Genomic DNA, 12500 nt, shown 5'->3' with positions numbered 1-12500 from the left:
TGTCATGTAAACGCACTTTCTTAAAATGCTTTATCTTTACTTTTTCAAACATATGAATTATGTATTTATCCTTCCACTGCGTAAAAAATACTGATTTAATACATGCATTAAAGTAGGTAGTGTCGATAACCTATCATAGAGTACCAGTGAGAAAGCCGCATCGTGTATGAGCAAGCATAGAGTGCCATTTTAAGATAGGTAAAAAAAAGTTGAATAATTTTTAAGTGCATAAAAAATTCACTCAAAAAAAGTACTACTACAAACATTATTTTTCTAATAGTAATAGTCAGGACTAAATATCTATATCATTCTCATTTTGAATTTGGACAATATTAAATGTGAATTTCTTATGCTTTAAGTATGTTTTATCACATTTGAAGACAAGTAAAAAAAAGTTGAAAAAAATATATCATGTTAAAAAATAAAAAAAAGTAAAAAAAACTTCAAAAAATAGTAAAAAATGGGGGGAGGGGGCCAAAAAGTTAGGGGGCCCCTTGGAGGTTGGGGATAGGGGACCTTTGGAGGTTGAGGTCCTTGTTTATTTGTTTGTTTGTTTTTTTTTGTTTTTTTTTCTTTTCCCCAGGGGTAATCGTATTGACCCAGTGCTCCTAGAATATCCTAGGAGGGCTCATTGGAACGGAAATTAAAAGTTCTAGTGCCCTTTTTAAGTGACCAAAAAAATGGAGGACAACTAGGCCCCCTCCCACGCTAATTTTGTTCTCAAAGTCACCCAATTAAAATTTTGAGATAGCCATTTTGTTCAGCATAGTCGTGTCTTTTAGGATGACTTAATCCCCCACAGTTCCCAGGGGAATGGCTGCAAGTTATAAACTTTGCCCATTCCTTACATATTGTATTGGTTATTGGGAAGTATACAGACATTTTCAGGAAGGATTTTTTTCTGGTGGGGGGGGGGTGGCTGGAGGAGGGGGTTCCTCGGGAGAATCTTTCCGTGGAGGATGTTTCTTTGGCGTAAGTGACATTTCTATGAAGAGGGCACCGGATTTCCAAAGCATTATTTAAAAAACGATCAGAAATTAAATTTTAAAAAAAACAAGTTTTTTCAACTGAAAGTAAGAAACAACATTAGAACTTAAAACGAACAGAAATTATTACGTATATGAGGGGGTTCTCCCCCAAGTCAATACCTCGCTCTTTACGCTACATTTTTTTTTTTAGTGTTTTCAAAAGAGCTATCTATTATAATTAAACGGCCTTTGTGATTCAGGGGTTTGTGAATTAAAATTTTATTTACTTTAAACTTTAAGAGCGTGGTATTGAATAAGGGGAGAACCCCATCATATAGGTAATAACATATACGTAATAAAAAAACAATAAAAAAAACAAGCGGTACGGCTCAATAGTAATCGAAACTCTTAAAAACGGAATTTTGATGTCAATAAATGAATCAAAAGAATGGCCTTATAATGCTGATTCTAAATATATAAATTTTATTAAGTTTAGCATTACTCATCAAAGGCTACGAGCCTGAGAAAATTTACTCGATTTTTTAAAGAGGGGGGAAATATCCCCTACAAGTGAAAGAATTTTAATGAAAATCACACCGACATATTCAGCGTATCAGAAAACCCTTTTACATAGGTTTCAAGCTCATATCTACAAAAATCTGCAACTTTGTATTTTTTGCCAGAAGAAAAATATACGAATATAGAAGTTCGTTACGTAAGTTAATTTGTAAATTACGTCAGAAACAAATTTAGAGACAGCCATTTAGAAAAAGAAAACTAAACATTTTATGCAAATTTTGTTTACTTATTCAATGACGGTGAACCAAAATAAAACCTGCATTAACTAAAAAACGATCAGAAATTAAATAAAAAAAACAAGTTTTTTTAACTGAAAGTAAGGAGCGACATTAAAACTTAAAACGAACAGAAATTAATCCGTATATGAAAGGGGCTGTCCCCTCCTCAACGCCTCGCTCTTTACGCTAAAGTTTGACTCTGTCTCACAGCTTTATTTTTAAAACAATAAAAACTTTGGCGTAAAGAGCAAGGCATTGAGGAGGGGACAGCCCCTTTCATGTACGGAATAATTTCTGTTCATTTTAACTTTTAATGTCGCTCCTTATTTTCAGTTAAAAAAACTTGTTTTTTTTATTTAATTCAGATCCAAAACGACAATCAATCACTGAACTGAGCTCATTGTGCAGAAGTGATGCCAAATTAAACGACAAAAAATCAAAATAAAACAATCTAAATATGCTTTACTTTTATACTGTTAAAATTGTCCTTAAAACGTTTACTCTTACCGTACCAAAACTCCTATATTGTTTTGTGTTTCTAGTAAAGCGCTAGTTTTCTGTAATTCTACAAACATAAGGAAATATGACCAGTTCATTTATTTGCATTAGTTTTATTGATATATGTTAGACAGGCTGTGAAGTACTAATTTTTGTTCGTTTTAAGTTTCAGTTTTGCTCTTTACTTCCCTCGGAAAAACTGTGCTTTTTAAATTAATCATCTTCAAAGACATAATTTTCGGACCTTTCAACAACGTTGAACGAAATAGCTATCTTAAAATTTGGATTGAATGTGTTTCGAGAAATGGTGGGCCTGGGAGGAGGGTTAGTTGGCCTACAATTGTTTTTAACTATTAAAAAGGGCATTAGCCCTTTCAATTCCCAATCGAATGAGCCCTTTTCGAAATTTCTACGACAACTCCTTCAATACGAAGTGCCAGTCCATCTTTAATAATTGTTAAACAATGCTGACGAAGAAATCCGCTGTTTATTAGTGTAAAATTATTAAGAAAGTAATTTTTATTGAAATGCACCCTTTTGATATAATTTGTGTGTCAATAGTTCCTCCATTGCCATAAATGATTTGGACATAAGTTAGTTCCGAATGTAGTAGTCAATTTGAAAGACTCGGGTTGCTCTTTACTAACATTTTGTTACACCGAACTCTTTGAACATGTAAATATAAAATGAACCTATTTCTATTTCTGTATTCGTCAATTTCTCAGATTCCATCTTTAATTATTCTTGAACGATGCTTACGAAAAAACCCATAGTTAATTGGTATTAAATAATTATGAAATATAATTTATTGAAATACAACTTTTCGTTATAGTTTTTGTGTCTATAGTTCGTCCATTGTCATAAGTGATTTAGATATTAGATAGTTCGGAATGTAATAGTCAATTTCGAGGATGTGGGTTGCTCTTTACTAACATTTTGTTGCACCGAACTGTTTGAAGATAAAAAAAATATATAAACCTATTTCTATTTCTGTATCGATCAATTTCTCAGACCCCATCTTTAATTATTTTTAAACAATACTGAAGAAAAAACCCACTGTTTATTGGTATTAAATTATTAAGAAGGTTAATTTTTATTGAAACACATTTTTTCGTTATAATTTTTGTGTCTATAGTTCCTCCATTGTTATAAAGATTTTGACATCAGATCGTCCCGATTGTCAATTTGAAGGACACGCTATTTTAAAATCTCGCTATTAATCTCAAATTGCGTCAATAAGTAGAAACCGTTAGGCAGATAAAGACCCCTTTTGAAAGATGAAAATATTTGACGCATATACCGTAAACCAAACAAGAAATTGCGTATAAAATTGACACAGATCTGAAGTTGGATCAGTTCAACTAGATTTGAGAAAGAGTTAGCATAATGACCTTCCTTCTTGTAAGTAAACATCATTTAAGTTATTCAGAATTTGTTAGTTTTTTTACTTTTGCATTCATGATTCCCACAATCAAATCTACTCATTTTGAAATCCTCCAAAATATATTTCGCTAAAATTCCACTTTAGCTATTTGGCTATTTTGAAAGGGGGTTGGGTTAGGAAAATAAAACTTTCAGGGTAAAATTCTACTTTAGTTACTTTTGGCTATCTTGGAAAGGGGTTGTGTTAGGAAAATGAAACTTTCAGGGATGGATCTACATGCTAAGGTATGTCCCGGGAAGGTACTTTGAAGTACCTACCTACACTCCTTCCCCCAAGGGGAGCACGCCCCTTTAACGTAGTCTCCAACCAAAATACCATCTCTATGTATTCAATATTTAATAAAAATATAACAACGTAGATTTCAACTAAGCTTAAGCTAATTGTCTCCGTATACAGACAGCTAATAAACCGGTTATTGTCTAATCTTGCGATCCAAATTATGGAGTATGTACTGGCTAAAAAGGAAGTACCAATGCTTCTTTTGGTATTAAAAATGGCTAAATCCCTAAAAGTTTTAGTGATTTTTTAAAATTACTCCTCTTCCGCCAGATTTTGAAACAAGTTTTGCCCCTCCCCTGAATTTTCATGAATTGACGCCACTGTCCATGATAAAATGTAAAATATGGAAATATTCTATAAAAGGTGATATGAAAAACGTTTTTGTTCCTTTTTGGAGGGTGGTGTCCAGTCCCCTCCTCCATGGATCTATGCTGGGATAAAGGATGGGGGATGGCCAATTTATTATTCTGATCGATGTATCGATTTTGGGGCAGCAGTAGAAACTGCTCATTATATTTGTTTACCCTTTCATTTTTACCGATTTGACTACCGTAATCCCGTTTAACCTTGGTAAAATCGTATTTATTGAATTTTGCTTAAATTTTCCGATTAACAAACTAATGACAGTTAAGAAATACACACCTTTAAAATCAGAATTTCATCTTGAATCCAAATAGGCTATAGCATTAATTTTCGTCGGAAATGAACTTAACATCTCCTCCCCCCAATTTGCAAATGTATACCGTAAATTGCATATATGAAATGAATTTCCCATTATTTTGACAAGCTGTTAAATGAATTTGATGAATAAAGTGACTTGCGAAGAATTCAGTGCATATTTACAGCTCAGGATATATATTTGTAAATGGGGGTGGGGATGTCAGTAAAGTTAATTTCCAAAGCAGATGAATGCTATATTTGGATGGAGCCATGGGCGTAGGGGGGGCCGCTGCCCCCCCCCTTTTAGACGTTCAAATTTACTTTAGATATGGCTGAAAAAGCAGATGGTTTGGAAAAAACAGTTGATAAAACTCCATCACACTATCGACTGCCCCCCCCTAGACAATATGCTGCCTACGCCCATGGATGGAGCTTAAAATCTGATTTTAAAGATATGTATTTTTTAGCTATTTAATTAGTGAGTTAATCGAAAATTTTGCCAAATTTTGACCTGAACCATAAATTATTCAGTGTATTGTTTGTAATTTTTGAACAATTCATCTCCAAACCCCCTCTTATGGTATCACACAGCCATTGGCTGTGTAAAAAAAAAAGAAGCTAGAATAATAATTGATGAAAACTGATTCAAAAACAGATAAAATTGGGAAAAACGAGAAAACATGGTTGATACTTGCTGCATATTATAAAGTAAGAATTCCATTATTTTTGGGTTAGTTTCTTTTATATAGCCAATGGCTGTGAGACCTTTAGAGGGGGGCTAAGAGTGAATTGTCAAGAATGTGAAACAAACCCTAAAAATGCACATAAAATTGACGCTATTCTAGACCTTCACCGAACATCAAACCAAAGAGTTGTCACTCTTCAAACTGGCTCCGATCAAGAAATTTAAATGGGTTCCAAACAGACAATTGAAACTAATTTAAAAAAAAATTGAAACCGATTCAAACAGGCAGGAAATGTTTTATTTTTGAACAGCCAAGATAATATTTTACTATTATGCCGTCTGGCTGCATCTTCCAGATCTTCGGCAATTTTATCAATGGACTCCACTTCACACCTCTTTAATTCACATTTTAATGTTTTCTCTACTTAGTTCGAATATTTTTCAGACCGTCGTATACGCAACTTTGGCGTGCTCGTATGCCGCACCCTCCAATTATGGGTATGCATCAGCAGCAGGACAAAGCGCGTATGCACCAGCACCCTCATACGGCGGTCCAGGCCCAATGGCAGCCACTATGACTGCCATGAAGGATACAGCAGCCATAATGGAGCAACTCCCTGTTGCTCAACCACCGCCAGTAAGTCATTATTTTATATTAGATGTACACCAGTTTACAAAAGACCTAACTACATTTTAACGGTACTGGTGCATTATGCGGACATCTCTATGTACTGTATCCAAGAAACCAGTCACGAAACCCGTCAGACTGCTATTTCATTAGCAGACAACGGATGATTTGCTAGATAAATTAATGGCAAAGCGTGGTTTCTCAATATTTAAAATATTTACAGATTATTTTTTTGGGTTTAGGAGGGAGAAAGGTACCTAGGTTAGATTAGGCTACGTATTTAATATATGCTATGCCTTACCCCCCCCCCCCACCTCCCCCTAATGTGCAAACATATAGCCCAATTTTTTTTCAAAAATATTATATATTCATCCAATTTTATTATATTTCATTAGCATTAACCAAAATTGACTTCTTCGCGGTGCCCGCATAATGCACCAGTACCATTTTAACATAAGCTAGCAAGCAATTGCGTAACATATTCAACCATTTTTTAATTTTCAGGGTCTCTGTATGTAATTAGGGTCTTTTTTGTCTTTTCTCAGTGGTATGAATTTTAGTGATACTCAGTAGTACACTATCATGTGTTAAATGATGATCTTTTTTTCATCTTTTCTCATTGGTACTAACTGTTTTGGTGGTACTCAGTGGTACTATTAAATCATACGTTCAATTGAGGTCTTTTTATAAGTTTTTGGCAGTGGCATTAAATTTTTACTGTTAATCAGTAGTACTATAATGTGTTAAACCAGGGTATCTTTTTTACCTTTTCTCAGTGGTAGGCTACTAACTTTTTGGTGGTACTCATTGGTACTACAATGCGTTTATTTAGGGTCTTTTTTTGCTAATTATCTAAACATATCCGCTTTTTCCCTTTTAAGGAATGCCCTGCAAAGGTTTGCAGGGCCTCTATCAAGACCCCTTCCAAGGTGACCTCAAAGGTTCGAAATACTTCTTTTTTTGTGAAATTATCTGAAAGAAAAATGGTAGAGATTCTATAATAGATGATCATGTTAAACGGAAGTTTGTTTTAAATTTGAGCGGGTAGGAGCCATAGGTTGTTTTTGTTTTTTTTTTTACCGGGAATCGAGCGTATTTTCGCCAAATATCCTGATTCATAAAATATGATCGCTTAAGGAAGAAATTTTGCCAGGCAAAACTAACATCAGGTATGCTAAATGAGGTTACATGAACGTGAATCTCTAAGCTCTTCCGCAAACAGTTTAAAAAAAAATTGCTGGGTCTGAACCTCACACTTGAAACATTAAACATTAAGGGTAAGCAAGGCCGTATCCAGAATTTTTTTTTTGGGGGGGGGATATGTTTTTGGGTGGAGGGGTTTTAAAACCTTCAAAAACATCAAAAATTTGTTTATATTCATTTGTGTTCCATTTTTGTGAGTCAGACAAACATTTCAGGGGGAGGGGTCAAACCTCTTACCTTACCCCCTGGATGCGGTCTTGAGCCACCTGCAAAAAATCGTCTCAAATTTTCAATCTGTCAAGTTTCTATTTTATAAGCAAAAGAAAAAAAAACATTTGAAAGCAATGCTCATGTCTTTTAAGCTAGTGTAATTTTAAGTTTTAAATTCCAGCGCGATTACCAGTTCAACTACAACATTAACGATGAAATGTCAGGAACTCTCCACCAGAGATCCGAGGAACAGAAGAACGGTGTCATCACCGGATCATTTGCTTACACCGCACCAGATGGAAAGCTGATGACAGTAAAATACGTCGCAGATGAGAAAGGATACCGACCAGAAATTAGTGAAGCTCAAGCACCAATTATGAAAACAAACACTGCGTCTACCTACACAATGAACCTTCCCGATGCTCCTGAACAAGTGCAGGTACTGACAAATTCAATAAGAAATAAAACACTGCATCTACCTACCCAATCACTGAAATAAAACACTGCATCTACCTACCCAAACACTGAAATAAGCACTACATCTACCAACACAATGAACCTTCCTGATGCTCCTGAACAAGTGCAGGTACTGACAAATTCAATAAGAAATAAAGCACTGCATCTGCCTACTCAAAACACTTGAAATAAAACACCAGCATCCACCTACATAAACATTGAAATAAAACACTGCATCTACCTACATAAAGGCCCTTCTTGATGCTCCTGAACATGTGCAGGTACTGACAAATTCAATAAGAAATACTGGGACGCGACACTCACAGAATAAGCGTAAATAGCAGTGCTTCTATTTCTACTATATTTTAGAGTACTTACTTTATTTTGAAAATTTCTCCTCATTTTTAGACCTACTCAAATACTTTATTTCTACTTTAAATTTTGATTTTCTATTTTTTTTTCTTGCCGAGCCTATGGATATTTTTTACTGAAAACTGAAACGGCAGTAGCGGTCTACACTACCCAGTTTTCCAGTTTTCCAGAAAATGCCGAAAGTAGACGCACTCTAACGAGCGCCTTTAGTGAACTAACTTCTGCGCAATCATCATTAAATAGGGAAAACTACAGACTGAAAACTATAGTTAATAAACCGTTCCAGGCTTGCAGTCAAGGTAGAGATGTCGTCGTGCGTAACATTTCTAAGGGGCAATTTTTCCAAATAATTTATATATGAGCAGATAGAACTCGATAAGACGAAATCGGCTGTTTAACGGCTTTCGATTTTTCCACCTGAAAATGCTTTATTTTAAAGAAAAATCAGGAAGACCAAAAGCACAAAAAAATCGGCAAAACCAATTCAAACGTTGAATTTCTACCATTTGAAATTCTTATCTGAAGCTATTTTGCCACTTTTGTATTTTAGTCTTCATAATATTTCTTAAAAACAGCTTTTTAGTTGAAAAATCGAAAGCTGTCAAAACAGCCGATTTTGTCTCATCGAGTTCTGTCTCATTCGAGGAAATACACATAAAATAATTTAAGACTAACAGTGAATAAAAAAAATATCAAGATTTTAAAGAATAAATATGAACATATGTATATTAAACTGGCAACACATTCATTTGTATTTTTTCAGTAGATTGCAAATTATGTTCTGGCCTTGAGAATTCATAGGGGTTGTGAGCCCTAATCATGTTAATTTCTGCTCGTTTTGAGTTTGACTTATCTATTTTAATTTCTGTTCGTTTTGGGTTTGATTTATTTATTGATGCTGATTTGTGGTAGTTTTACGCTTGATAGATTATTTTATTTTAGTTTTGCTTATTTTTGGTTTAATGGAGCTGTTTACTATCCTTGAAAAACTTATTTTTGTGGAACGTTTTTTGTAATGGAAATATATTTGGAGACATTTTCCTTGGTTTGTTTATTAAAGAAAAAATAATACCGGGTGCTTATTAAAATTTCTGAAGGGCGTGACAATTTTTTTCCATAAAAATAGTCATTTTCAAAATTGTTGCTGGTGTCCAGTAAATAAACTAGCTCATCTAGAGTAAAAAGAAAATAATTTCCATGTTTTTTGGAAAAAAACTGGGGTTTTGAATGGACAAGAAAAAAAATTAAACTAAAAAGCAAATTTTTCAATTCGATCACCGATAACCAATTTTCACCGATCGGAGGATAAAACCAGGGTACCAAATCAGGAAAATACAGGGAGGAAGCAAGGCTTTTGTCTAGCCTCTGTATAAATATGCGAAAAAGCACTTCAAAATGTCAAGGGTAATTTTTGCTTGGAGAAAGAAGGAAAAAATAATGGCAAAGAAAAACAAAGAAACAAAATATATTCATATGGTCCGGAATCTGAGATCTGGCACCGGAATCTATAAATCATAACCAAACTTAACTAGTCAAGAAATGCAAAGCATAGTTTTAAACGTCAAAAGAAAATATTTTGGTACACGTAAAAGGTCTTGAGTTGCAAAATAAGTAAGTCAGTGTAAGGCTTTACTTGTAACTTGGAAAGAAGTCAGAAAATTGGGAAACTTTTAGGGATTTTGGTATTGAAAATAGGGATTTCTAGGGATTTTCCACCAGCCTTTAAGGGATTTGAAAAAATTGTGGAAACACTTGTAATATAGCATAAGAATCATTTTTTTGTAGCATTCCTGTTCAAATAGTAAGCACGATAACATACTTACTTCTGGATTGTGTCCTACTATAACCCTACTCTTTATTTCGCACCTAAATACTTAATTCCCACATTAGTGGAATGACGGAACAGCTATTTTTCTATACACAAATTCAAAACTAGAATACTAAAAAGTAGTCTTGAAGTTGACGCAGTACTGTATTACCTAGAACAATTTTTGTCAATCCGCTTAAAATTTGAATAGCCTATTTTAACTAATTATTTTTAAAAATGCAGTAGAAATTAGAATTTTTAATTCTTCACTGCTTGAGTTTCAACTTTTAGCTGCCGTTTGTTGTGTTAGAACAGTTCATTAGAGATAATGCCACATTCAGGAAGAGGAGAGGGCGCTCAAACAATAGAGAAATGTATAAAAAATAAGAGTCTCAATCCGTTTTCTTCTTTTAATTGCAGGTCGAAAAGTTTCTCCTTTGTCGAGATGCAGGGTTAGAATGGGTTCCTTGTGAAAGTCGGGGTTTATTTTTTTTCTTTGTTTTTATTTGTGTGTTATTTATGATGTGATTTAATTAATTTATCCAATGTGCAAAAGTAATTTGGCCTTCTACTAGTCGTAATGTCTGGTTAATTGATTTTTTTTTATGAAAAAAAATATCTTCACGAACTGCTTAAATTTTAACTAAGCTGCTACGGCTATGACGTTAGAAAACGGAAAAGAAAAATTTCTAAATACTGAGAAAAATAAATTGTTCGTTTTATTTCTTTATTACATTTATGTGCATCGTTACTTGTTCTTGAACTGTTAAAAGTACTGCTACTAAGGACTCATTCCAGCGTTTAAACATTTGAAGCGACTACACTTGAAACATTTCACACAACTTAGATTTTTATTTAAACTCTCAAATTATTTTCTAGGGTCTTAGGCCTTGTTTTTTTGTGCATGTTGATCTAGCCCTACGGTTTCCTTTTCTTTTGCATCTTGAGGGCTACTTGGGGTCCATTTCCACTTGGCTGGTAGTGAGTACCTCCCATCCTCGTTAAAACAACCACTTGTTCAGCAAAATGGGTAGTCTCATCCAGCTGAGCGTAGACCAAATATACAAATTCAAACACAATTCAGGTCAGATTCAAATTTAATATTATTGGTTTACTTAACCTTGTTTAGAATAATTTTTGTTTTAATATATCCTATTGTTTACCCTCAAGTGTATACATACAAAAAAAAAGGATCACCAAGGCTTTTAATGCAGGGTGAATATCTAAATGGTTTATCATCAACCCTGTTTATGTAAGAAGAAATGCTACCGTTATAATTTTTAGCTAATTCCCAAAAAGTTTCCGACAAGTTTTGTTAGCTCATTCCAGTTTCATACCCGAGCTGAACGGGAAAGCTTCGTCCGGCTAAACCCTGCTTTAGGATGCTGAGCAAATCAACCACTTCGTTTCAATGATTGATATCTTGGCCACTACGCATTACTCATAAAATCAACCACTTCGTTTCAATGATTATCTCGGCCACTAGGCATTACTGATAAAATTACCCACTAACAGTTCTTCTGTGAAATTCAGTTCGTTCTATTCTCTTATCTTTAGAACCGACGCTTTTGTATCACAGTCCACTTAGTTGCGCATCATCATCATCATCTTTAAGGTCATATGTTGTGTTTCTTGATCTAATCGTTTCTCGAGCTTTTAATTTGAAATCTGTGGGTTTTGATTTTTGACTCGTTACAAATCAGTTTTTTTATTATTTAAGGTCTCAATCACTCAACAAGAGATGGATGCTTATCGTACCAAAGCAGGTGAGATGGAAAAGGCAGCAGCTTACGGCACATTCCAACAAAATTCACCACAGACACATATGACCTACCAGCAAAGTGCCCCACAGGCACCAATGATGTATGGATCCTATGGTGCTATCGCACCTGCTACACCCACTATGACGCCAATACAAGCACCAGTGATGCAACCGGCGCCAGCACAAGCTCAAGTTCCTCAAAAGACAATGCCTGTTAGATATTGATTTTCTCTCATTGCATAACAATTTTGTTATGAAAATATTTTTATATAATGCCCAAATGAATATATACTTTTCTCTAAATAAATCTTATAAATGACCATCTATATTTCCTTAATGCTTCAAACTGTAGTACAGGTCGCCTAGTCGGTGCTTGTTGAAAGAGGTGGATGGGGGAAATGGGACCCGTCCTTAAAGATAGTTTATATTGTTCAATTTTTCTAGTTTGCCTGCTTGTTATTGTTTTAAGAATTTGGTCAAAAACCCTCACCCCGAGGCAAATAATTGCGCATTCGACTATCCTACTATGTTTACCAGCACACAATATGCCCAAACTTATGGATGTATATCAACTTCTTACCCCCACCCACCAGAAAATCTCCCCCCCCCCCCAAACATATATACTTCCCAATAGCCAATACCATGTTTAAGCAATGGTCAAAGTTCATAGCTTTCAGACCTTCCCCCAGGGGCAGCGGAGGTATTAGATATTTCAACTATGCTGAACAAAC

The 12500-nt window shown here is 34.6% G+C and overlaps 1 protein-coding gene across 1 annotated transcript; it reads left to right on the top strand.

The window, feature by feature from the left end:
* The first annotated feature begins 3526 nt into the window (after nt 1-3526).
* LOC148954388 (uncharacterized) lies at nt 3527-12089 on the top strand. Its single transcript, XM_089086428.1, has 4 exons — nt 3527-3664; nt 5777-5968; nt 7554-7811; nt 11728-12089. The coding sequence occupies exons 1-4, from the start codon at nt 3650-3652 to the stop codon at nt 11992-11994; spliced, it is 732 nt and encodes a 243-aa protein (XP_088942554.1). The 5' UTR covers nt 3527-3649; the 3' UTR covers nt 11995-12089.
* Nucleotides 12090-12500: the final 411 nt, after the last annotated feature.

The sequence above is a fragment of the Artemia sp. Qi Xiang Cuo genome, chromosome 3 (assembly GCF_049724085.1).
Source record: "Artemia sp. Qi Xiang Cuo chromosome 3, ASM4972408v1, whole genome shotgun sequence".
NCBI classification, from domain to species: Eukaryota; Metazoa; Arthropoda; class Branchiopoda; order Anostraca; family Artemiidae; genus Artemia; species Artemia sp. Qi Xiang Cuo.
The sequence above is the reverse complement of the archived record's forward strand: the minus strand, read 5'-3'. Positions and strand labels throughout refer to the sequence as shown.